At 41.4% G+C, this 27,423-nt stretch overlaps 1 protein-coding gene across 15 annotated transcripts in view; it reads right to left on the bottom strand.

Moving 5' to 3' along the window:
• Positions 1-902: 902 nt before the first annotated feature.
• Positions 903-27,423, bottom strand: part of rbm47 (RNA binding motif protein 47) — a 49,276-nt gene continuing 22,755 nt past the window's right edge. For 8 of the 15 annotated variants that reach the window (XM_026171028.1, XM_026171030.1, XM_026171031.1 and 5 more), the window contains 6 exons: positions 10,746-11,600; positions 10,333-10,663; positions 9,219-9,242; positions 8,576-8,785; positions 5,895-6,103; positions 903-3,849 (listed from right to left, as the gene is read on the bottom strand). In XM_026171028.1, coding sequence (XP_026026813.1) covers positions 3,598-3,849; positions 5,895-6,103; positions 8,576-8,785; positions 9,219-9,242; positions 10,333-10,663; positions 10,746-11,570 — 1,851 coding nt within the window. In that variant the 5' untranslated portion in view covers positions 11,571-11,600 and the 3' untranslated portion in view covers positions 903-3,597. Of the gene's footprint in view, positions 3,850-5,894; positions 6,104-8,575; positions 8,786-9,218; positions 9,243-10,332; positions 10,664-10,745; positions 11,601-15,947; positions 16,338-21,143; positions 21,833-27,423 lie in introns of those variants that run through there. The other 7 variants (XM_026171037.1, XM_026171035.1, XM_026171038.1 and 4 more) reach the window with 7 other exon arrangements.

The following is a 27,423-nucleotide window of genomic DNA, read 5'->3' as shown; positions in this document are numbered from 1 at the left end:
CACACTGTTTACTGCAACAGCTACACCCTTTTTGCACATGTTCTTTTTCAGCTATTTATTAATAAGTGACTTTTATGTATATATATATATGCCTGTATCAATAAAGTATTCTGATTCTGAATCATGGGGTCTACTTCTGCTTCTGCATTTTAGCTCAGTTTGTTGTCAAATAAACAATGACACACTGTAATATGTCAAGTGCTGTTTGTATTTACTTAATTTTAAGATCTGATGAAAAAAATCTGACAAAGGCTTCATTCACTGTTTTTACTGTGTCTCCATGATCTGCCTGACATTAAGCATTTCTTCACTCTGCTTTTTCTTGGTTACTTTAACAGATATGAGCTAAAATAAACCCTCTTTAGCAGTGTTAAATAAATGTGTAAATCCTCTCCAGTGAGAAGTTGTGCTTGTGTGCGTAACAGCAGCTGGTGAGAGTTCACAGGCCATGTTCATGTGTCCAGAGCGTGATCTTGCTTGAAATGGATTCACTGCTGGCGTTGCTGCCGTCCGACACAGGCCCGATACTCAGGCGTTTTTACGCTTTATTCAATTTTAGTAGTTAAACATGTGACCATTTGGCTGAAATCTGAGCCTGCTGAAAAAAAACTTACCTTTTCCTGAGCATACTGTACCACACCACGTGATCTAAATCCTCCTGCTGGGGTACAGCGTGTTTCTAGATTAAAGTTGAGGTGCCACAGAGGAGTTTATGAAACACTGTGCTCCTCCTGTGACATTGCTTAATAATAGTTGATGTATGAGGTCAGACATGGGTTTCCATTCACAGAAGTCGGCGCTGAAGTCCCCTTTTCAGCACTTGCAACCTTTGCCAACTTTAATCCAAGGCTAATGTTTAACAAAGAAAACCAAGTAGACAAAACGATGGACGGCAAGAGTGCATCCTTTCAAAAATGCTTTATTTATCTACTATATCACTATAAATATACCAATGCTGAACAAGGAAACGGGGCCTTCTGATAGAAAAGAGTCTGCATAGGTCTACAAAGGGCACATGTTGGCAATAAAGGCACACACTACGAAGAGTTAAAGATGCTAAACCCGAACATCTAAGTTAAACCAGGCACGCGCAGCTCCATACTGACACAGGAAGATCGTCCTGCTGCCGCTGCTGCATTGTGGGTGAAATGCAGGTGATGGAAAGTAAAGCAGGTGCTGTGAGTGGAAGGGAGAATGCAGTTTTCTGTTGTTAAAACCACGTGAAATTTTGGTGAAGGTTAAATCATTGCCCCATCCACCCATCATTAGATCTTTTAATTATTTAGCCAAAAAAAGTTGCAACACATTGAGCCGGAGGCGCCAATGGGTCGTAACGCCTCGGCGGGCCAGGTTTAACCTTTGATATCGATAACGGGGAGAACTTGGCGTTCCCACTCTAAACACCGCGTCCAGTTCCAAATAGCAAACACAACGTTACACCTAACAAAAGCACAATAACCTCCAATGTTTAACAAACTATTGGACACTTTGGGGGAAAAAAAGAATCTACTTTTGTTAGTCTGACTTTTATACCTAAACAAGGTGTAAATAAAGAAAACAAATAGGTTTTACAATATATTATGCCTTTTCTTCTCACTTCATAAACAACACACGTAATGCATATATTAAATATATCCCGACTTATTGTCATCGTACAAGATCATAATAAGAGCCGTTAACAGCAGTTTGTTTTCTACATTAAATCCAGTTTCAAAGGAGAGAGAGAAGCAGTAAAATGCAGAATACAGAGTGAGATTACACAACTATGGACTAGTTAAGCAGTCTTTTCACTCACACTCTTGGGCCTAAACTTAAAAGCCAGGGAGCCCTCATATTAGCAAATAAAATACCATCGAATGCGGTGAAGGAGAATAATAATAATACAAAAGAAAAAAGAGCTGGTTTACAAATAAAAGGACACTCAAATGTTTGGCATTTTTCATAAAGGATGGCTCTTGTGGAGTGTGACTTCATGATCAGCAGCTGTTTGAATTAGAGTGTTACAATACTTGCATATTCCAGTGGGATGTATTGCTCCCAGTTATTCCCAGTCCACAAGTACACTTGTGTAGATGCACTGCAGAGTTTTCAAAGCGCCCGCTGAGCATTGAGGAGCTGCAGGCTTTATATGAGAAGAAGCACAAACTTTGCTCCAGTTCACACGTTTGATATCTCTTCATCTGAAAGTGGCAACTTCTCGCCTTTTATAAATACATTTACGTGCACCTCGGAAGAGGATGGAGGCAACCTTGGCACATCTGGCTACAAAAGCTGAAACCTCAATACAGTAATACCACAAATCTGCATCATGGGATATACAAATTCTTCTTTGTGCCAAAACACGCGGGCTTGGTTTTCTTACAAAAAGGCACAGTGAAAAGCAGGCAGTTGCATAAACAGCGTGTAGATGTAAGGCACTGTAGTCAGGAGTCTTTCTAAAGTCCTCAGACTGAAGTGGATGTTAAGGTTTTTGGTCAGCACTGGCAAAAAGTACGAGCTGTTCAAGTGATAGAGTGCTCCAGTCCAGATAGAAAAATGTCTCTCATTTCTGTCCGTAGTTGTTCACAATTAAAAACATCAGAAAAAAACATACATAACTGAGTAAGAACAAAAAACAGCTAACATCTATTCAGTCTTAATCCCCTATTACCGCCGTTTCTTTAAATGTGGAACATTTTCCATGTCAGCTGAACATCATTCAAAAAGCTTTCCAGTTTTCTTTCTTAATTATTTGTTCCCAACAGGAATCTGTCAAAATAACAAATATTTAGCAGGCAACATTTCTTCAAAGAAAACCAACAAATGTGTTTCAATGTATCAAAGAGGAGATAGAGAAACAACCTTGCAAAGCAAAAAAAAAAAGAGCAAAAATGAGCTAATTATAGGTAAATAAATGCAACCTAGAAAACCTAGAACCTTCATGTAAAACAACCAAAAACACAATAAAAACTACAATAACCAAAAAGTACCAAACAGGCGTGTTCAAAGCATTCAACCAGCATGGACGGACAGCATCACCTACAGCATGTAAAATTGGCTAAAATACTATATAATGATGGGGGGAAAAAAAGGCATTAGTATATCTGAAGACAGCAGTCTTCAGCGGTATTTATCAGTAGTTCCTGTTGTAGTTTTTCTTCCTTACGATTAACTCGTCTCTCTTTTTTATTGTTACTCTGAAAATAGTTTCAAATCTAGAACAAATACCACGGCAACATGGAAAGAGAGAGCGACAAAGAATAGACACCTTAAATATATATCTTCTCTTCATAAATACTTGAACGTACCTTCGGTGTTCCCGTGGTGGGATTCGGAGAGAAACAAAAAAGGCAGAGGGGTGTTATTGGGAGTTGTCGTTTGTTACATTTGTTACATTATTCAGTAGAAAACAGTGATGCTGCCTAATTAGAAACACTATGTTCACCTTGGGTTGAGGACATACCGAGGCCGATAGGAGACGTCAGGCTGTTTGTCACTGTGTGTGCTTTTAATATTTGCTACAAATTCCTTTCGAGCTCAAGTTTGAGATGTTTCTACGTGATGGGACAGACAATGCTGAGATGTAGTTCAGTCACAGGCAGGATCTGAGCCTCTTAATCAGTATGTCTGGTAGACATCATGGATGGGCAGCTGGAAGGCTGTGGCGGGGAAGGCCTGGGGCACCGCGTAGCCGGCGTAACCTCCGTATGCTGCAGCCGCCACGGCTGCGTTTTTCTGCAGAGCTGCCAGAGCTGCTGTGTTGGCAGTGTAGTTTGTGATGGGGACATACCCAGGTCCATACAGACCACCAGCTGCTGGGATGCGCTGTACGTTGTGGGCCATGGCATAGACTGGAGTGATTGGACGGCCCTGCGTAGGGAAAGAAAGTGAATTAGAAAAAGGAGATTTTTAAAGCGTGCCCACAATGCCTGTATTTAATTTACATAAGAAGGGTGGCCATAGCTTCCTTTTACATAGAATTTAAGCCAGTGTGACTTAAACCTGAATTCCTTCTATTGACCAGAAGGGGGAAGCAACTCTGCACAAAGAAATGCAAAAGTTTATGGAAACATGACCCCAATACTCACTTGATCCATGACCTCAGTAAACACTTTGCTGATAGGTTTATGGTCTTAATGACTACTTTCAAGTCTTACTGAATGCAGCATGATGTTTATTTTGTTAAGTATGGTCCCCATTAGAGCCGTAAAGAATAATAAAGCACAGTTTTGTTTTGTTTTTTTGGGGGGGGGGGGCTTATGTAGCAATGGGGCAGGCTGCTACAGAATGAGTGCGGACCATCTCTTTCTCAGTCAGACCAGCCCATCCCTAATCACAACTGGTTTCAAAACAGCCAGATAGAGCCGTAAAAATCTCAAGTCACGGCTTCACAGTCACTAAGTTAATCTTTTCTTTAAGGTCTGAATCACACATGGGCTAAGTATGGGCCCTGGGCTTCAACCTGGGCCCCAGCGTCCTTAAAGGGAAACTAAAGACTCCCCAGCCTTCCTAAATGAAATAAAAGCATTGCTATTGGTGCTTAACGTGAATGATTATAATAAGTCTCTACTGCACCTTCCCTCTACAGCTCCACAGGATAATAGCTCACACATCTGGATGCCCAGTGAAAGATCTCCAGTTCGATTCCAGGGAGAGACATAAATCCTTTTGGGGTTGCAATAGAGGGCATCCGTTATAACAATCTGTCTAACACAGTGTGTTTTGGCAGGTGAGGGAACCTTGAGACGTGGTTATAGAGGTGCAGCGTGGGGAAAAGAACTCCTTAAGAAATAATCCACATAATAACTTGCTTTGCAAGGCTGCGATCAGCTGACCTGTGCTGCTACTCTATTGTTCACTGCTCTTTGTGGATTTGGCCAGCCAAATTCAGCAAGATATAATGAGATGTTTCATGAGCTGTATGGTTCATTTTCAAACCCCCAGACACCATAAAATGAGTAAAAAGAGAGTGAATCTAGTCAGCATCATCACGTTAAGTATCAGTTGATGTGTGATGTAACTTAACGTCACAAAACTGCAAACTCACCAGTTTAGCCTGAACTAACGTCTACCAACCAGCTCAGTAGACCTAAAGTATTTTCATGCAAAGTTTGAATAAGGGAATTTGTATACTTCAAGTATGAGTTCAGATCATGCATCGATCTCAAAAATGATTGAAAAACTTTGGAAAATAATCTCTCATCGTCTTTCTTACATCTTTCTCCGTTTCCCAGTCCTGCACATTAACGTTTGCTTCTCTTCCTCTCTCTCTCTTAGCTCACACACACATTTAGGAACAAACTGTGCAGAAACAGCTGTTCTGTTCTGAGATATTTGTCAAGCTGCTTGAAAAGTTGACCATGAAGTTACCCTCCTATTTAAAAAAACATCACTCAGTTTATGCTTGCGCTTCTTTTGTAGTGGTATGCAGGTGCTGAATTACAGCCACTGCAACTTTACATGGTAAATGGCCTGTATTTGTATATAGCACTTTACTAGTCCCTAAGGACCCCAAAGCGCTTTACACATCCAGTCATCCACCCATTCACACACTGGTGATGGCAAGCTACATTGTAGCCACAGCCAGCCGGGGCTCGAACCGGCAACCTTCCGATTACAAGGCGACCTCTCAACTCTTGAGCCACGATCGCCCCTGCCATCTGCACCATGAACGCATCACAGGGATGAGAAGAAAAAAAAAGGATATGATGAGGGTGTAAGTGGGCTGTTGGATGTCATAGCTTTCTTATTACTGAGAAAGTATATCCGTAGTGTTACCAGGAGCAACGGCAGCCACACAAATCTAAAAAATTGAATTAATATAACCGTAATATGCACTGACCTGCCAATCCCACTAAATTGCTCATTATCTGAATGTCATTCCGACTCCCTTTGACCCCGTGAATAATACCCACCTGGAAGGGTGGAGGGGTAGAGACCGCAGGTAGGACGGTGGCAGCAGCAGCAGCAGTAGCAGCAGCAGCAGCGGGGGAGTGTTCGGGGTGCTGCATGGCCAGAGGGTTGATAAGATGCTCCACTGTGTGCACCTTCCCCTCCTCCATCAGCTTGGCTGCAGGAGTGGCGCTGAACACTGGGTACTGCCCACCCAGAGTCTGTAATGCCACTGCACATAGAGAGACACACAAATGAGAGCTTGGATAACAGACTGGAGACAACAGAGCATCATCCAAATATTAACACTACTCAGGAAATAACAGATAAGCGCACACATGCATCCAATCATTTATAGAGATAAAACACTACAGAGGCGAAGAGAGAACAGCACAAACAGGGTGAAGGGTTCAATTTCAGCAAGAAGTGGAAATAAATAAGTTACACAAATTGGCGTTGTGGTGTGATTCAGCTTATGATGGTGCTCAGCTGGGGATTAACCCTAGCACTTCAACACACACACACACATACAGCAAACACAACATCAGTCATTGTTTCAGATCCACAAAAGTCTTTTCAATCCTGTGATTCCACACAGACCGGCACCGACACTGAGCTGCAGATTGAGGTCAAATCCTTAAACAAGGAAACATCAGTAACGTCGACTCTACTGAACGGATCTCTGATCACCAAACACACGACACTGACACACACATGCAGTAAATGGTTAGTAAGGTTTAATCAATATGTTGATAAAACAATTAGGCTTAGTAGCTTTAGTCGAAGAATTTGAAGGCTGAAGAATAATTCCAGTGTTTTAAATTTTCCATATCAACATCTTTAAAAAAAAAAAATCACTTCAGTTTCTATCTTTCATTCTTGAAAAAAGAAACGTACAGGATTTAGATGATCCACCAACATTAAAATAAACTCAGTTTCATTCCCCCTGCCTGCTTTCAGGAAATAAGGCAGAATGAAAGAAATTGAATTTTTCCACCAGGAAAATGATCCTTTGAAAACAAGACACTTACAACGTTTCTCTCTTAGCTGGGAGAGCAGTTGCTGTAGATGTAGATGTGCTACAACTCTTCATAACACTGGAATCATCCTTCAAGTGATCAGAATAGAGTGGACACAACAGTCTTTAGTTTGTGCTTTTACATTTGCATTTCAGCTCCGATTATGGCTTAAACTGTCATAACGCTCACAAAGCTACAGATAAGACTCAGTGTGACTAGAGAAAAAGCTACCTTCGTTATGTTCGAGCACTTATTAAAATAGAAAGACAAAAAAAGATCATCCATCTGTCAAGTCAAAGTTGGAGACGACTGCATATAAACTGCCTCGAAAAAACTACAACCGTATAAAAAGCTATGTATGATATGGCTGCTGACTAAACCTCTGCACTCCAGAGATTTGGTAACACTTTATTATTCTTATTGATGATTATTATAAAGAAGTGTAGCTATGGTTAATTGATTTTTAGTTAGCTAATAGTTACTGCTAAAGAAATACATAGCAATGTTAAACAGTGGTTCTACAGTGTAGGGTTTATATTTTGACCTAACAAGTGACTGATCCCTGCTTCGATTCTGGGATGTGATGCAAATCTCTAGAATTGCATCAAGACGGGCATCTGGCTTAAAAATGTACAGAATCTAAACCTGGGGAGCTACCCGCTGTGGTGACACCCTACCAAAAAGAAAGCACCCAAAAGCAGGATTGACAGGTTTACAATAACCCTGCAGATAATGTTCACAGATTATGGATAGGTAGGTATTTTTACTGTATATAGTACCATTTGTACATAACACAAAATACTCTTTTTGTAGGGATTTATTAATTCTGCTTTTTTAGTACTTTTGAGTTTTTGTTTACTTTCTAATATTTCTCCACTTCACGTTTTCTTTTTCACTCTTGTGCTGCTGTAACAAGTGAATTTCCCCAGTGTGTGTTTAATAAAGTCGATCTCTATCTGAAGGAGGGGCGGTGGCGTAATTCACGAGCTCGTGAAATCTTGTCCGGTTTCTCTCACTGCCTAGTTTGTCTTTAATTTGTAGTTTTTTAAATTGTTTCTATTATAAAAACTGCATAAATTGTAATTTTAGGCCTATTAATATTTTGGAAACATTAATGCTTCTTATTTTATTGCTTGTTAGCAGGGGGTTGCATGTTTTCTCATGTTTCTCATGTTCATGGAGACACACCATTGGTGTGAACCATTTCTCGTAAATATCAGCTTAAATGGGCTCCAACTGTCAGCATAAAGTGTTACCTGAAGAAGCTCGTAACGGTGTTTTAAAATCACCCTGTGGTGTGTCTGAAACAACCCTTACAGTCATGGCTTTTGTGTTTTAGGTTTCAGTTCACCGCTCATTTAAACAAGCACTGATCAGCACAGTTTGAACCTGAATAACCAGAAAGACAAATTTCTGTTGTGTAAGGAAAAGGAAAGAATGAGGAATGAAGTATAGCCGTTACCTTCTGGTCATGTTGGAAAGGACTGACTACAATGTTGTTATTCTTTACTGTAAATGAAAGAAAGGCCGTCCTTTTGCGCATGACCGTCCAGAAATGACTAGAAAGCTGATTCACAAAAAATGCTCCTCAAATCACACAGGAGAAAAAACTGCGGGCTGGAAGATTTAGTAAAAGCCTTTTTGAGATGGGCAAGAATAGGTCGGGGTTTGTCTATCTCACTGACTTGTGCCATGTTTGATGCCAACTGGGTTGACGGAAGCAGCGAGCTCCAGACTGGGCATCAGCTCATAGGACTTTTCAGGCTGCTTGGTCTTGCCCTCGTGGTAGCGGCTGTAGATGCCACGACCGGCAGAGTAACCTCCGAGGTACGACCCCCGTGGCCCAGGGGTACGATTACCTGCAGTAGCACGACCACGACCTCTCACAGTACCTGCTTAAAATACAATTAAGGGGATATGATGACAGGGGTTGTGGTTTAGGGCAGCAGGGGCAATTTTGGCAAGATGAGTTTTGAAAGTTTCTCAAGACATCAGACCTTGCACACGACTAATTTAACTCATATTTTAGCTAATATTCTGCACATAGAGAAATATTGCTACTGAATTTTTGCTCCGACTTGGAGGTGTTTGGGTTTAGTGTGGCCTCTGTCTCTTATATTAGGTCTATTATGTAACTCCATAATGTTGTCGACTTGTATTCCAAGAGTTTTGCCACTTGGTGGTGAGCTCTCTAATAACCCAGCATGAAATGGGAGGTGACAGCACAGCAGGAAAAAGATGGTGTTAGAAAATGTATAGTTTGTCACATGGCAAGAAGGCTCATTGTTCATCAGAGTAACAAGTAGGAATAAGGATGTGAGAGATTACCATTGTTCTGTATCATTGGGGATCCTTTGGAGAGAAAACCAAAACACAATGATTGCTCAAAGTTAGATTTTCCTGTTATCACCCAAGACCATATTTAAAATCAATCATTAAAGGTGATGGGATTAGCATTCATTGATCCATCAGCTGGTTTTGTATTTCCCTTTTACAACACCAGTTCCAAAAGAAAGTTGGGACGCTGTGTGAAATGTAAATTAAAACAGAAGGCAAAGATATGCAAATCTCACAAACACATGTTTTATTCAAAGCTTAGAACAAAGAAAATGTACGAAAACTTCAAACTAAGGAAATGTATTTAAAGAAAGAATCTGATCACGTTGAATTTAATGGCAGCATCGCTTCTCAAAAAGTTGTGACAGGCCCATGTTCACCACTGTAGTATCCATTACGCTCTGAACAACACTCCGTAAACTTCTGGGAACTGAAAAAGACCTGAGAATTTCGATTCCCCTAACCACAGAACAGTTTTCTGTTCTGTCTCAATCCATTTTTAAATGAGTCTTAATCCAACAACAATTCACATAAGGCTTTAACCTGAATTTGTAGATGGTGCATTGAACTGTGTTCACAGACTGTGATTTCTGGAAGTCTTCCTGAGCACATGCAGTGATTTCCATGACAGAATAACGCCTGTAGCGCCACCGGAGGGCCCAAAGATCACGCCTTCATTCAAAATGAGCTAATTTTTGTCTTTAAAGAAAAAGGTCTTAGTTAAACATTTGATATGCTTCTTCCGATGTCTTCCATTGTGACTAAAATATGGGTTTGTCAGATTTGTAAATCATTGCGTTCTTTTTTTTTTATTCACATTTTACACAGTGTCCCAACTTGTTTGGAATTGTGGTTGTAACATAAAAGTGATTTTAAGCCACAAACCCTCATCAAGTTAAAGATTTCTTTAAAATTTCTCATCAAATGAATCTTTAAATGATCATATTGTCCTTTTGAACGTCTGAAAATTTCTTACAGTAAATACTGTTTTCATATCACGAGATCCTAAAATGTTTTGGAGCTTTGGCTCCAACCAAGAGGGTTTTTCATGAAACACTGAATTTTGCAACAGATTATTACTGATTGAAAAAAAAATCATTCTAACCTTTGACGAAGTACTCTCTGTTGGGTCCAATGAGGGTGTTGTAAGGATAACCATAGTATGCCAATGTGTAGGGATCACACTGATAAACGTAGTTCTGCTGAGTAGCCTCTGAAGTGGCAGGAGCTCCCCCCTTTGAAGCCTTCTGGCGTGAGTACTGCTCTTTATCGACAGGTTTGGCGAGTGTCACCTCGATGCAGGACCCTTCTACCTCTGTGCCATTGAGGTTGTCCATAGCCAACACAGCATCATCCCGGGAGGTAAAGTGGACAAAGGCGTAGTCACGGATTTTCTTTACACGCTCTACACATCCAGGGTTAAACTGGCTGAAAATCTAAAGACAAAGGATGGGAGAAATTAAAATCGTGTCAGAAATGTTTTGCATGCTCGAACCCAAATAGCCAGTCGGTCCTCACCTGTCTGATCGTCTCTTCGCTGGTTTCCATCATTAGATTCCTGACATACAAGATCTTCACTGTTTCCATCACGTCTTCATCTACATCAATCTCTGGCTCTGCCCAGTCCACTGCAATCTGGTGGCCCCACAGCTGAATGCGTCCAGGCATCAGCTTCCTACGAGCCATGGCTGCTGCACGATGTGACTCATACTCTACGAAGGCAAAGCCACGGTTCTTCATCTTGTCTGCAGCGCTGGCATAAACTATCACATCTAATACGCCTTCTGTCACCTTGGAGACCTCTTCCAGGATCTCCTCACGTTTCTTGGTCTTGGGAATGCCACCAATGAAAAGACGGCAGTTGTCCACTGAGGAGCAGACACCCAGCAGCCGCCCAGGCCGCACTTCATAGTTATTCAGCTCCCGCACGGCTCTCTTGGCCTCGTGTTTCTCTGTGTACATTACAAAAGCGTACCCTCGATTTTTCCCATCAAAGTCCATCATCAGGCGCATCTCATAGATGCGTCCTACGGACTCAAACACTGGGACCAACTCATCTTCATAAACATCCCGCGGAATCTTTCCGACAAAGATCTCACAGCCTCGAGGAGGAGATGCACCATTCCAACCGGGAGGGGGACCGTACTTTCGCTGACCATTTTCCTGGACCATACTGTAGCCAGTACGCTCCATCAGGGCCACCAGTGAGGCCTCATTAGGTGCACCAGCAACACCCTCAGGGATGTTGAGCTGTCCATGGTGAGAGTGATGGGCACCAGAGGATTTGGAGGGGGCAACGTTGTTACTCATGGTCGAAGAAGAAGCAGGATCTTCAGCTGTCATTCTGACAAAACCATCCAATCAGATCAGGGCCTGAAGGAGGATAAGAGAGAGATCTGTCAAATTATACTGAATTAAATGGCTGCTGTAAAGACAGAGAAAAAAAATACAGCGGGAAGAAAATAGGCTGATGATCAGAAGACATCATTTAAACAACAGTGACTGATTGCTGACTTTGAGCACAATTTGCATGCATGCAAGATTACCTGACTAAAACAAACCAGCACACATTACGAGGCCTGAACACCACAGTGGAAATACAGCATCCATAAATCCTCAGGGCGCCTTCCCCTATCAGTGGTTTTACAACCTTGTTTTGTTGAGTAACTCAGATTGCTTGCTGACCTCTGACCCCTATCAGACAGATTGAAGGGCTGTAAACCCTGAAACCTCCAGCTCAAGGTTCACCAAGTATGACTAGGTCACATGCTCAGTGCATGTGTGTTTGTGGTGCGCTTGTGTGTAAAAAGTCAGCGAGGACTTAAGCTATATAAGGAATTTTGTGTAACATAAACCCTGTTATGTGACAAAAGGCTGCACACATTCATCTTTGCTACACACAAGCCTCCTGTGTGCACGCTCACCACGTGGCGGTGTTGGATTTTCCATCTCCTTATCAATATGAATGCCATACAGAGTGTGGGTGCAGCTATTAGTGTGTGCACATGTGTGTTTCAGTGTGTGTCATTAAGTAGTGCAGCCCTAAAAAAGGAACAGAGAACAATCAGAAATCGGCTTCCCGAACATAAACCTCTTACTCTGTTATTTTCCAACACAGCCGGCATTCAGAATGGAAAAATCCACAGGTTTTTAAATCCCCCAAATCATGCTGCATAAAATAGTAAGCAACCAATCAGAACAGACTATAACACTAATTTGATGTGACTCGGTATCATGTAAAAACATATAGGCCAAAAAAACAAATACTCGCTACTTAGGCTTTGCTTGGGTTTCTTTGTGCAGCACAAGATTGCCTGGACTAGGATGGAGATAGGTGAGGCAGTCAACAAAGGCAAAACACTAAAAAGCCAAGCAACCATGGTAACCTGCACACTGATCTGACCTGACCCAACATCCCACTCTCCTACAAACAAACCTGTTCACATGTCACTTTGTCCAAGGCTGAATGAGGGGCTTAGAATGACTAGTTCAAACATGGATGATAGTACAAAAAAGGAAGGAAGCTTTAAATGTCTTTTTTAAACAAAGCACAAACTCCCAAACGGTTAGGAAAAGGAAAAGGAAATCACCAAGTGTGGGGGAAAAAAAAAATATTTCCTCCTTTATCTTTTGCCAGTAGTTCACCACTGGTTGCTGAATCCCGACGAAGGTCAAGATGACATTCATTTATATCTGCTTTTCCAAAATAGTTTTCCAAGAATGGGTCATGGACCTGTTCTTGGGTAAAACTAAGGACAATGTGTGTATTCTAGCTCAGGAAGCAAAACCTTTGAGCATTTAACTGGCCTGCCTATCAGCACACGGGTCTTACTAAGAAATCATGCCGAAGCCTTCCGGGTTGTATCCACAGGTTCAAATTTTTCTGCGGTGCGTGGATTGTCTGAGGTTAATGTTAGAATTCGTATGTCGTGCAAATTCAATGGAAGGTTTCTAGGAGCTGTTGTTGTTGGGAGGTGCTTTTTAAACTAGGCTGCCAAACAGACACTGTCACCTTCAAACTAACTCATACTTGGAAGTATGTCTCTGCTTCCAGTTTGAGACACACTTTTTCAAGTTTTCCTACCACTCAGCTAGCAGCTCTTTGGGGTTGGGGTCCTCTATGCAAAAACTACAAGTAGCTGCAATCTGCTAAAGACCAAAGCAATCACAACTAGGTTTTTTGGTGCAGCACCATGTTTTTGACCAGTATGACTTACTGACAGCTAACAGCCACTCACCGTGTGGGGAATACACATTTTTCCAAGTTTGACCAAGTTGTAACACATCAAATGTGGCGAACAACTGTCCAGCAATGTATGTGTGACCTCAGTAAGACCCCTCTATAGGCTAATGTTAGTCTATAGAAGACAACTTTTTTGTTTAAATATATTTTTTCCTGTGAAGATCAACAGGAAAGCAGAGGGAAAAAGGGCCACGGGTCAGACCCGAACTCCAGCCAGCCGCTTTCAGTATTGTGGCATATGGTTGCCTGCTCATCCAACTGAGCTAAACTGGCACCCGTATCAAAAGCAACCCTAACCCTTCACCTTAAGAAATAAAATCTTCTGCCAGTTGTAGACAAATCATTTTTTTAAGAAAAAAGGGGGATATAAAAATTAATCAGAAAGATGCCTTGTGGGTACATTACACCTGTGTTAATGTACGAAAAATAAAAGTGTCCTAAAATAGTTGCACATATCAGTACATATTTTATGAGGTGGTGAAAACTTGTGATAGTGTATTTTATATGCTTGGACACACTAACCACTACCTTACAGCTTCCTTTGCATGTAGTCTTGTGTTTTTAATCAGTGCAAAGTAATTATAAGGAGACGACAGACGTAAAATCACCCTCGGTAAATATGATTATTGATGGAATGTTCCTTTATGACAAAAAACCCCTAAATGTCTTACATGGTTTGTTGCACTTTATCAGTATTTTTTGTCACTTCACGTCCCTTTTTAGGGCTGCCACTGAAAACATTTATGAAAGTAGTTTGTTTTGGCATGCAAACAAACTATGCAGCGTATTCGTCATCTCTGCAGCTCATGACATTTTAATCTCTTCTATTTTTTTGCTTCAGTGTGGTTTTCTTTGTCTGCCCTCCCTCTGTTCCTTCTACCGTGTGAAGTGCTAACATGACTCGACCTCATATCAGCCTTATCTTACCAGGCTGATGACAAAAGGAGGCCAATATTCACACTGGGAGTTCTGCTGGATGATAAAATGAAGCTTTGTAACACAGTGAGCTTGACACTTTGTGCACTGAAGCAGTTAGTATTAAAAAAACAACAAATTTAAATCATTCTTCCTGCTTTTCACCACTTCCTAGACATTCCTAACTTCCTCAGTGCTGACCGTGTCAGGAGTGAAGTGAAACTCTGTTGTAAAAATATGAGAATAATTTGCATGAATTTGAGATCCTTTGTGTAGCACATGTACAACACAGCATATTAAATGACAAAAAGCAGCTTGGGGAACATCTTCAGCATTCAATCCTGCATGTGTATAAGTGACAGAGAAAGGCAGAGTGGGGAGGAGGAGGAAACCTGAGGCTGAAACAGGTAGATAATTAACCAAGGTGAACACAAATCACAGCCTTTATTCACAGAGAGCATAAAGATTTACAGATGGTGTCTCATCCAGTAAAGACAAGGAGTTTGAAAAGTTATGACCACTTAGGTGTGGCTCACGTCTTCAGATTTGAGCCTCTTTGTTGGGGCATAACAGGAACAGCTAGTTACTTCGTTAAAAATAATCTACCTTGACATTAAGAGCTCAGAGTTCGCCTGGTCAAAGGTTACGAACTCAGAGCGGCGCAAGATAGAACGACTGGCAAGCGAACAAGCGAAGGAAGTTCAAGAGCGGGAATTTGTTTAGTTAACAGAGCCGAGCTATTCCCGTGAGATTGCTTGCTACGTTACGTTTATGATTGATAGAAGCACCTGATTCTCTGCATATTAACAGCGTGTTACTGGGGACTGAGTTGTTTTATGAGCGGACAGAGAGGCTTTTACAGAGTTCTTCAGGTCGTCATAAACACAGATTGACTTGCAAAATCCATCTTTTTTCTCAAAAGAGCAAGTGAGCATATAACATTATGAATCTGTAGTCAGCTATGAAAAGGAAGGATATTGTATTATTTATGACTTTAGGATTTCTCTTATCAGAGGAATATGCATGTACAGAGGTCTGTACAGCGATCCAGAGCACTGATGAAATAGGCCTAAGAAGGCTGCCATCTTTAGCCACACACTCATGTAGACACGTGGAGGAAATTGATTCACAGTCCCCCCAGCAGCCCCCTAACAACAGCGTCGCAAGGCAGCAGAACAGGATCGTGGAAGCACCAACGTTTAAATAAGCCTGAGTCCTGCTGCTTTATACATGCAACACAAACACCAGCCAGATAACAACAGATGTGGTCTGTTAAGGTAAGTTTGAGGTAAGTCCTAAATAACTCAAATACTATTTAAACCATCCTTCAAAGACAGGTCCGTAGAGATAACTGCAACAACAATAATCAACGCATAGTCTCAAGTCACAAAAAGTTGTCATTCAAGGACAGCGAGTGCCTATCCAATCAAAGGGAGCTAGAGATACGGGGAAGTGAGAGTAAAACAGAGTAGAAATCTTGAGAAAGATCGTAGCAGAGGGATGGTGGTGGAAAAGAGAAGAGGAAGTAGAAGCAGAGAGTGGTCAGAGAGGAGGATATCTACCCCTGTTGCTTCACAGCGCTCCGCTGCTTGGCCGCCTGCTCTGGGAGTGTTAGTCCACCTCCATGAGAGACAGGTACAGCAGGGCACTGAGCACAGAGTCCAGCCTCCTCTACACTAAGACACACACACACACACACACACACACTGACCCAAAGCTGCAAGCATGAGAGCTGATGAGGGTGGAGCTAAAACAGGTACTTGAGTTTGTGTGTATCTGTGTGTACATGTGGATGAATCTCATCTTTACTTTTACTGTTATTTCATACACACACAAGCACGTTAACAAAATTTACTCATACATAGAGCAGTATTTATATTTCACACACATATACTGACACTGTGGAAAATATAATTGATGCTGTAATCTCCTTTTCAGACTTTCCATGTACAAATGACATGATTGAACCAGTAATTTTAATTTATCTGCTTACTTAAAGACAAATAAACTGTCAGTGTTCACCAGCCAAGAGAAGCATGCCACTAAGTGACATTACAACCAAGGCCTCGGTCACCCAGACCTAGAGACCTGTTTGCAACCACCTGGCAACCATTGGTCACTAGGGAAAAATATATTGCCAAACCGGTTGGCAAGTGGTTGCTGCCAATCGCCAGGTGAAAGTGGTCACAAAGAGGTGCACAGTCCTGCTCCAAAGCCTCTTTGTGATTGCTCTGGTTACTAGCAGATGGCATGAAAAATGCCAACTTCTCTGCAAACAGTCGCTGACTGTGGCAAAACTGAAAGGTGCTGATGGTTTCACTACCACTCACTGAGTACTTGGCTGGTGTTTACTTGGAAGGCGCTGGCTTGTTTGAAAAATCTGCTAGTGATCACCAAAGCAATCACAAGGAGCTTTTAGGTGGAGCTCCCTCTGCACGATCAAGCTTTCCAGCATCCATTCACCCAGCTGTCCGGGAATATGCAACCCATTTTCTAGCACTTCCTTTAGTGAAAGATAGTGGTTTAGTTCAACAGAAAGAAAAACATTCTTACATATATCCAAGCAGACCTAACAGAGTACTTCTGCACTACTTTTACCTTTATAGTACTTTTACTGCATTTAGGAATACAGCTATATGTTTTCACTGATCCAACGCAGCTGTAGAAAAAAAACACAAGTCAACAAGTCTTTGTTCCCTGACAAGTGAAAGCAGGTAATGCAGAGAGGAGTATGATGGGAAATTGAGTTTTAATGGGTTTTGAGGGTTTTCTGCTTAGATTTGCAGAAAAGGGAAAAATGTTCAGGAAACGTTCAAACTGGGGTTTGAATACTTCCTCATGTTTGTGCTGCAGTGAAGGGACATCTGAAAATTCTGACTGGAAGCTACCGCTGGAGTGATTTCTGTCATATCAGCACAAAACTGTGACTGTATACAAGTGTGTACGTGTGCATTCAGGCATTCACGTGTGTTTTTTTTGTACATAACAACGGTGAACGTGTTCCTAGCACAGCTTAACCTAAGCAAACAGCACACACCTACCTGGGCAGTCAAAAGAGCAGATCAAGATATGAGAGAGAGGACGGAGAAAAAAAGTCACACGCTTTCAGATTTTGTTCAAAACAAAGAAAAAAAACGTTCCCTGTGTCTTCTGAAAGGAGCGAGAAAAGAGAGTGTTTGGGGAGACATGAGAGTTACAGTCTGGTGAAAAGCACACTAAGTTTTAGTTGCTAGTGAAACCGACCTCACTCTTTAACGACTGAGTAAACAGGCAAGAAGACAGGGTGTGAAGTATAAAGGCCAAAGAATAATGGACGGACAAAGACTAAAGATTAAATGATAGTGAGATACAAACGGGCTTTTCTGTCTATGAATTTACTTTACAATCACATCAGAAAGAGCTCGCTCAGTACAAATGACACCAAAACAGTGTCTGTAAAGATACCTAGGTCAAAGTATGAATGTAAAGGTGTGTGTGTACATAAAGAAAAGAAGAAGTAGAAGGTGTGGGGGGCTGAGTGTAAAGTAAAACCGGGGTTTCTTCTAAGCCGAGGGGGGTCGGTCTAAATTAAATCATTAACTGTGACTCATTAGTGGGAGCCAATCAGAGCTCAGGCACGCCTCAGAGATTTCAGGTGTTCTGGTGACTGCACAGTTAATCGTTTAGGAGGTCAAGTCAACAGTTTATCGTTTAACTCCACGGGAAGAACTGAGAGACGGCCGAAAAACGCTGACTGTCTCCTCAATGATTGGACACGCTCACTAAATCATTATTCAGGCACCGTTCACACCACGCAGTCATTCGTGTGAGACGACATGTTTTGGAGCGCAGAAAACAATGATTTACAAAGAATTATGAAATACAGCTGCGATCCTGCATATTTTATGATAGTCAACGATTCCCGCGAAAAGCCAAATGACAGAATCATCCATCACATTTGTTTAGCTGCAGCTGATTTGGGAAAACAAATCTTTTGAAATTTGGATATTGCGACTTTGACTAAGAGAAAATTAAGTGAAAATAAATTCTTATGAGCGAAGAACGATCATTGCTGGACTTTCATGTTCATCTGCTGAGAGGACGTATGATCAGTTAAATACATGCATTCACTGATTGGTTTTTGATGTCAGACTAAACTGCTTTTTAAACGTAACACTGCATGGCTGAAACTGACGTTGTGTTTAAGTAAAGCAATTACTTAGAACTAAATCAATCACAGTAATCAGTGGAGAGAAAGAACTTATAGAGCTGTCTTAGACTTTGTAGGATATTTATGATAAGCTGGCTCCCTATTAAGGCCAGGATTAAAAGACACACACACACACAGGAATCTGTTACATAGGCAAAACAATGAATAAGCTGAAATAAAAATCAGCCATAAAACAGTCCTGGTAATCAGTATCTCAGCTAGAAAGGCTGACTGATTATTACATGCGCCGTCTATATAAGTAAATGAGTAGCGTGTCACAAGACCAGAGGTCCCGCTGTTCATTTCTGCGGAGTGATACGACCTGTAGGAGTGCACCACACTGTTCAGGCCACACTGTTTTCCTGGAAGAAAACAGTGTGGCCTGTCAGCCACAGAAACTGCTGTAGAAATACATAAAAAAAAAAAAGTTTCCTGGTGTGATTTTCATCACGTCAAACTGCTTCCAAGTTTCAGGTGGCTCTCACAACTCAACTCTCTCACAGATTTCAGCACACATATTGTTTTTAACTTTGACAAGGCCGAGCGGGATGGTGTCTTTTGATTAGAATGGCACCAAATACAAAGGAGGCATCGTGGTGTCTCTGGCCGCTGTACGGTGCATTATCTGAGCCACAGCACAGCACAGGGAAACAATCAACTTGACAAAAGAGAAGTGAGCACTGCGGCTGACCTCTTAAGACACATGATGTTCTCATGTTGACGCAGCTCAGCTGTCAACATGCTGACGCCAACAGGACGACAGAGAAACGAAGAAAAAAAAAAAAAACAGTTGTGAGGCTGAGACAAAGAAATCTGCATTATCTTAAAATGTTTATATTACATTAGCTAAACTCCTGAGAGGCTTTGCTTCTGTCCCTGCGTCCGCTCCCTTATGCCTCCTTCTCCTCCTTCTCTGCACTTTTCCTTCCTCCCATCCATGTACCTGTCACCCTCATTCCTCTGGTTCACCCAAGCTCAAAGACGAGCAGCAGGGAGGGGGAGGAAGGAATGAAAGAGAGGAGGCAAGGAGATGCAGGAAAAAGGGGAAGATTAGAAGAAAAGGGAAGAGAGTCTGAGTGGGGATCTGAGGAGGAATAGACCAGATGGAGAGGAGCGAGGGAGGTTAACGAAAAAAGAGGGGGGGGGGGGGGGGGGGGGTGCGAATGTGCAGGCCTCCCTCAGTGCTAGAAAGCCCTTCAAAGTGAAACTGGCCTGAAGAATTTCAGGTCAGACGGAGTGCGTAAGTGACCACCTCCAGCTCGGAGTAACTCCACTACAGAGGAAAGATTCCAGCTCATTTACTCCGAGAGCCCCCCTCCACCTCCAGGACCTTCACATTTGTCTCAAATGTCACTCAAAACAGCACGATTTGCGTCCAGCATGAGAAACTAACCCAACATAACAAAGATCCTCAAAGAAAAGCTAAGTCTTGTTATGAAGTATCACAATATACAGATCCTTCATACAGCAACAAAGTCATTACTAATCAGAAGAGCTGCTTTAGCACTCGCAGAAAGGAGCTTTGCCTCTTCAGACAAACACATTCCTCCGGCTAATCAGCTAGCCCGCTCAAGGCCATAGCAGACATTGTTTCAAGCAATTACTACTGATGCTGGCGGTGTCACACTCGTGACACGGGCTCCTTCAGAGTGTGTGTGAGTGTGTGTTTGAGGTTTAGCACAGGTATTTGGTCATGCTTGACACCGAGCAACATGACTTTATTTTGGGATTTTGTTTTTTTTCCCCAGTGTTTTTCCCATTCACACATACTTCACACACTTAAAAATGAGCTAATCTTCACGTACTCTTGGGCCTACCCAAACACACCGAGAGAGTCAATTCTCCCACAACAGCACGCTTACAGAAGACGGAAACAACAGCGATGTCATTACAAACAGCTGTTTTTTTAGCTTTTCCATCACAAAGTGAACTTCTGTTATTGTCATTTCTGGTAGTACTTTTAGCACAGAGTATACCCTCAGTGAATGAATGAAGCAGCATGTCTCTCTCTTATGCACACACACACACAAAGCAAACACCTCACCTCACTGGGGTAAAAGTCCACGCATTATATGATGAAGAACCCGGAAGTCTATGGGTAATAATACCAGCTTCTCTGTGTAGCCACTGAAGCATTTTTATCCCCCACCCTGAACACACACACACACACACAGTGGTGTGCCATGCCACTCCACTGGTTCCACTGGTTCCACTGTAGGGATACCTTGATCTCCATTCCAACCTCTGATTGGAATAAAGACAGCAAAGGCACTTAAACCAATCAGTTTGACTGTGATAAAGTGGTGAAACAGGCCCCTCTGGTAAAATGATCAAGCAAAACTTGACGGATTTCTATTTAAATCGAAACGCAAACAGCTGTCTAACCAGAAACGTCTCCATCAGAAGCTGTCCTGTTAGGAACGTCTTTGAGGCAAAGGCTTCTAGAAATTATTGAGGTCGTCTTTCATGAAGATACCCGTCTGTAACGAGCATGCTTTAAGGAGACTCAAGCAAATTAGATTTTTAAAACAGACAGAAACAACCTTCGGGGTCAGTTTTAAGATGTTACCTGTTTTCCAGACTCAGATGTTGTCGATCAGGCCGAGGAGATGCAGTCTGTGTTGACGGGGTATCTTTTCACACCTATCTAAAACTCTCTCCCTGCGTCCATTCACACTCCTTTGGTGTTGACAGGCTGCAGGAGTTTAGCCAGTCTCCTTGAGTGCCTGAGTCTGTGTGTTTGAGTGCCGAGGTAAGCAAAGGTGGTTTAGTGTTTACTCATTCTCAATGGCCAGAGGAGAGAGGTGGGGCCACTTAGGGCAGGTAACCCCCTCCCTCACCCACCTTTTCTCCCTCCTTCAATCTCTCGCTCTCTCTCTTGCTAAGCAGATAAGGAGTCAGAGGAAAGGGAATGCAAGGGATGAAAGGGCAAAGGGTGTGACTGACATCAGAGAAAAGTCATGAGCTTGCGTGGGATTCAGAACAATACACTCCTGATTACATTAAATGAATAAAACCAAAAAAACCTGACGTGGAGTAGAATGATGATCGAGGAAGTAATTACTGGAATTTGCAGGAAAATTTTCCAAATGCCAGCCTTTTTGTCTAAGAGGACAACAAACTTTCACAGTCCCAAAACAAAGCAATCAGCGAATGTTTATTCTACCTACAGACCTTTGTGAAACAGATAAACACACTCTAGCACTCACACAATAAAAGCTCTTCTTTCTTCTTGTTAGGCAACAAAAAACCAACAAAAGATCTCGCTGATCACATCAGCTCGTTCCAAAACCACAGATAGAAAATAAATATGTGAAATATATCAAAATCAGATGATGTTTAAACACCAGTTTTTAATAAATGTAACAGACTGGCAGAGCTAGAAACAACTAAAAAGTGAGGGAACGCCTCATTAAAAATAAAAACGTGAGGCTAGAGGCCTTTCTGTGGCTTTGTGAGCTAAATTTCTTTCACACGCTAACATATACTTTAGTGATTGACAGGTTTATTTTATTTTTAATTATCATTGCTAATTAAATGTTTACATTAAATGTAAATGTAATTAAATATCTCAACAAGCTAACTTTCAAGTTAAGCCAAGTTAAGCTATCAGAAGTTAAGCTAAATCATTTAAGCTAAGCTCAGCATGTTAGCTTGGACAAACAAGCTAACTTTGTTTATTTTAATCAGTCCTCACTATTGGGAGCAGTTAGCAGCAGTCACGGAGCTTCAGTCCAGTCTCAAGGCGGTTTGTGGAAAATTCACCAAAAAATGTTTTTTGTGTGTGTGTTTTTGCGCCGGTAAAAACAAGTTTGCCATATTTTTCACCAGCTAGTAGAGCTATGTTTGTAATTTGTTGGACAAAGATACAGTTTCTGTGCACCTGACAGCTACTTCAGTCAATCAAGCTGTGAGTGGCATGCAGACCTTTAGCTAAGGGGTTTAACAGTGTTCCCTTTTTCTATATCTTCAGGCGTATTTCAGTCAAAGGTCTGTACAGATTATTAACCTAGTGCGGTACTGTAAATCAGAAGAGATTACTTTAGGCTGGAGGCATTTTCAGTTGTATTGAAAGACACAAACCCTTTGTCAAAGTGATATATCCTTGATTTATAGCTCAGGTTCAATCAAGTCAGTATTACAAAAAGTCTGTTAGATATTTCTGGTTTTGCCACAGTGTGTGCACAATGACATTTTTCTGGCCACTCCCAGCGAGTATCATGATTAAGTTTCACCTGACTCTTTTGTTCATGTTGAATTAAATATGAACTGAAAGTCACTTTGGTGGTAACATATTAAAGACAAAGTAAATGGAAATCAAAGCAAAGCAGTCACATTCCAGTCATATTTACCAAAAACACGAGGAAGGTGACAGAGAATAAGAACTGACAATTTACATAACTACATAACACGTAAAGAGAACAGTGCCCTATAATCTTATCAGATGGGATACAGTTACTACAGGGGGAGGTTTGTGCATGTGTGTGTGTGTGTTAGTGCCATTGTACAAGTGACACATTAACCAGTGGCTCTGTTAATGAAGGACAGGCAATCACTGGTTCTTTTGGCAGTACACACTCTCATTATATGCAGATACCCAGTTCAAAGTTTAAAATGGAGAAATCTATTCTCTCTCCAGTGGGGTGTAAAAGGGTTGCTGTGATGGCTATACAGAGTCATAAATTTATTTTAAAGTAGGAGAGCGCGTGACTCAAACACCAAGATGACTTTATGGCTCACGCACTGCCTCTCAAACTTTAAGTAAGCATCTCTAAGGTGCCTTCCTGATCTCACATCAACGATTCATGACCCAGGTGATATTTATACTATGATAATATTATCTCTAATAACTCAAATACACAAATAATCTTTTAAAAATTTAAATAAGAACAAAACATAAGTAGGTTTAGAGATCATTAATTAAGGTTGTATATTTTTTTCAACTATCTCTACAAGAGGAGCTATAGTTAATAGATATATGAATTTGAAAAATCATGGCCGGCGCCAATTGTCCCTAAGTAAGAATCACTTCCTCCAAAAGCTAAAGTGGGAAGCTACTACGGTTTAAACCAACAGCAAGAACAGGGTCTCTCAAATAAAAGTGCAAAACAGCGTGAATGAAATGCAATACAAGCAAAGAGTCACAGCCGAATGAAGAGGAGACACAAACAGAGAGAAAGAGATATGGGACCGGCCCTGCGGGTCTGACATGAACCATTGGAAGCAGTACACAAACGACTTTTCCAACGGACAGTGTGATGTTCAAGTCTGTAGAAAAGCCAGATGTCTTGTTTCTAAATCAAAGTGAGAGCAGCAGATACCAAAAATTCAACACCCCAAAAGACCAACATCAGCTGATATCACTGAGCTGGAAGTTTACTGTGTAAATGTGGTTACACACAGAAAACAAGAATTTAAACAGTTTTATTGGCAGTTTTATTTTAATGTACATCTGACTTTTCTCAGCTCAAGGTTAACCGGTCTGTGCGTTCTGTAACGTTTTTTTCAAATAAAGTCAGTGTTAATTGAGCATGACGTTCGTTCAGGCAGGACAATGCCAGCCCTCATGAGCTGATGGCTCAGGTGATACCTGTGCAAACATCCAAACTGAAAATCTCATACAGTCAGTGCACATATACACACCACTTTGCAACCCTGACTGAATCTGACTGAATCAGTGCTATATCCATTATCATTGACACCTGCGCTGCTCTTTCTGCTTCTGTCCGCACCTCCAGCTTTCAATAACTTGCACATGAAACTAAGTCATACCACCAGATATTTAAATGTTAAGGTTTAGATACTGGCATTGACTTCAGACCAGTGCAAACACTCCAGATGATCAAACATATGCTGATATGATACAGCCTGTGCACATTTCCATTTGCCTTTGCTAACCTTTAAGAACAATTATTCCGTTTAATGAATCGATCATAAAAACTTCTGCAAAATCATTTAAAAGTATCTGCTGCATTCAATTTGAGAAGTATGATCAGCGCTGCATTTTAGAGCGTTTGAAATTCACGTATAAAGTCAAACATCATCAGCGGGTTTGCAACGAGATCTCGTTGGGGTGGCGTTTAGGTTTTGTGTTGAATGTAAACTTCAGTGTCTTTACTACAGTTAATGCATAAACATTACAGAAATGCCCTGACATGTGTCTCAGCACCGCAAGGTGTCCGTTTCTCATGAAAAGATTTCCACCAGGCAGCAGATCACCCCACTGTCAGAGGCAGCAACTCAACCCGCTTTAAAAATAAAAAAATAAAAATAAAGACAGACTCTGGGGTTTCAGTGTGATGTTATCCATGTTTATCTGTCAGCATGTACCAGTCAGCTCTGACCTAATAACTGTAAAATATAAAATGTTTAGTAGTAGTAAAAAGTACCAGTAAAACTATCCAGTATTGCTTCACATACAGTAGATAAGATCTACTAAAAATCTAAAACCAAAACAGAAACAAAAATATACACAAAAATGCAAAAAACAAAAACAGCATCTCCAGTCCTCCTTCTCCTTTATCACATACAGTTTTGCAACATGCTCTATTTTAGGGTCAGTATCACACCATTAAGTATTTTGTATTACTAAGTATTTTGTCACCCATGCCTTTTGTAGGACACAAGTGTCCTTGTGAAATGTAGCGAATCATAACTGGATGGGAACGGTTTCACTTCAGCATTCTCGTCATCATCACCCCAACAGAGGGAGCAAACAGCACAGGGTGTCAAACACTTGCATATATGTGATTGCACAAAGCTTGTAGCGTGCACGGAGAGAGAAAGATTAAACCTGTCCAGCATAAAGAGGGGGGAAAAATGCTGTTCAGCTTAAAAATGCTCAGATAATAAGACTGCACTGAAGCCAAACAGGAAAAGTCTGGTTCTACTCAGTCTAACACTTCCTCATTCAAAGGGTCACCTCGCATCCTGTAACTGCTGTCAGCCAATCTGCATGTCCCACTTATCGTGAACAAAAATGACTCAGCACAAAAAGAAAGCCTTTTTGGCCTCCTACCGCACAACCGCGCGCTCACAGGACGTTAAAGTCCTGATCTTTTTTTTTTCTTCCATTGTGATGAAAGAAGTTTTCCCTTTTGCCTAGAATTTGTCAGCTGACACGTTGGTCATGTGGCTTATCGCTAACCAGTGAAAGAGCAGCAGCAGTGTGTGTGTGTTTGTGTGCTTAGCTGCTACAATCACTGCCAAGGTCAAGGAGACCATGAAAGAAGGATAAAGAACTATGAGTAAAAGACCTGAAGGAGCTCAAAAACATGCGGACACCACAGAAATAAAGAAATAGTCATCCTTATGACTGTTAACCGCACTGTAGCCACCTATTATCTGGCCAACAACCAGCAACCGCTGTAACGTCAATGTGGATGAGTGTCCTCCACCAACACGAGAAACAAAACTAACAATCATGTGACGGAGCATGAGCAGCAAGGGCGTGAAATAAGAGACAGACCAGAGGAGATGGGCCAGTTGTACAGGATTAAAGCTGCGCTGGTTAATTCACCACTTCAGCTAAAATTCACGCAGTATTGTGCAAAAGTTTTAAGCCACCCCTCATTTCCTTACATTTTGCCTCTAAGGAGCCAGACTTTCTTGGAACATTTCAAAGCAGTCTTGAGCAAGGCCTTAAGATCTTTCAGTGATTTTCTTTGGACATTGGCTCCTTTTCCCACTCATTTCCAGTCCTGTCCCTGTCCCCAGTACCTGACCATCTTCAGAGGAATGTTTTTTCTGTTTGTTGAGCCACTCAGCCCTGACACATTACTCATTCATAAATAAATAAGGCACCTGACTCAAGGGATGAACCAGTGTTGCGTCTACAGACTACTTAGCTTTACCAGCATTGGTACAAAACCACATCATTTGTTCCCATTTCTTTTGTTGAATCTATGAACTATGCCACATATATCACAGCCTGACAGACACAAAATCGTATATTTGCACTACCAAGATGATTCTCAAAGCTGTTAGCTGGAAACTTGGCATATCTCAGCATGCTGCAGAGCGTGTCCTTAAAAATTTGAGGAAACAAAGACAAAGGGAAGACGAAAGAAGAAGTGGCAGGCCTAAAAGCTATCCACAACAGATGAACAGTATCTAAAAGTCATGTCCTTATGAAGAAGGAAAAAAAATCCAATCCTGACAAAGGACCCGAGTGATGTGTCTGGCCCTACACATTTACTGTGCGGGATCATCCAGACAGCAAGAACAAAGAGAGCTTTGAATGTCCTTCAAGAAGCCTGGAGAACTGCTCCTAAAGAAATGACAAGAAAGCTTCCCTAAGAGATTTCAGTCTGTGTTGTAGACTGAAGAAGAATTGTCATTCTGAATGTCTTCTTACCCATTTTGTAGTGTAAAGAAATGAGAGGAGGCTCAAGACTTTTAAATTAAACCACAATAAAGGACACACAGCACTTACTGCAAATAATTCTAACTGATAAAAGAAATCTTGCGAAACTAGATGCACTTTCCTAAAAAGAAAAAAAGAAAAAGAAGTCCAGTAAGGACAACCGGCCAGTGTTTGTGAAGGACACTGAGCGCACAGACATTCAATGTCAAGGATGTCAGCAAACCTTTTATTCTGGAACCGTTTTCCAAACGTGACGCAGCGTTTTTAATGGCTGCTCAAACAGCAGTTCAGCGTCAAAATGTTTGCCCTGGTAATCGTCAGCAGTCACCAGTTAACTTTGTGAATATTTGCATTAACAGGGCAGCAATTTTGATATGTTCACTGTAGTACAAACGCGTGGTTAACAGTCAGAGCCTCTGATTGGTTGTCTTATCATATACCAGCAGTAGTAAGCATCACATGTCTTTATGAATGGAGCATCACC

The sequence above is a fragment of the Astatotilapia calliptera genome, chromosome 6 (assembly GCF_900246225.1).
Source record: "Astatotilapia calliptera chromosome 6, fAstCal1.2, whole genome shotgun sequence".
In the NCBI taxonomy this organism is placed as follows: Eukaryota; Metazoa; Chordata; class Actinopteri; order Cichliformes; family Cichlidae; genus Astatotilapia; species Astatotilapia calliptera.
The sequence above is the reverse complement of the archived record's forward strand: the minus strand, read 5'-3'. Positions and strand labels throughout refer to the sequence as shown.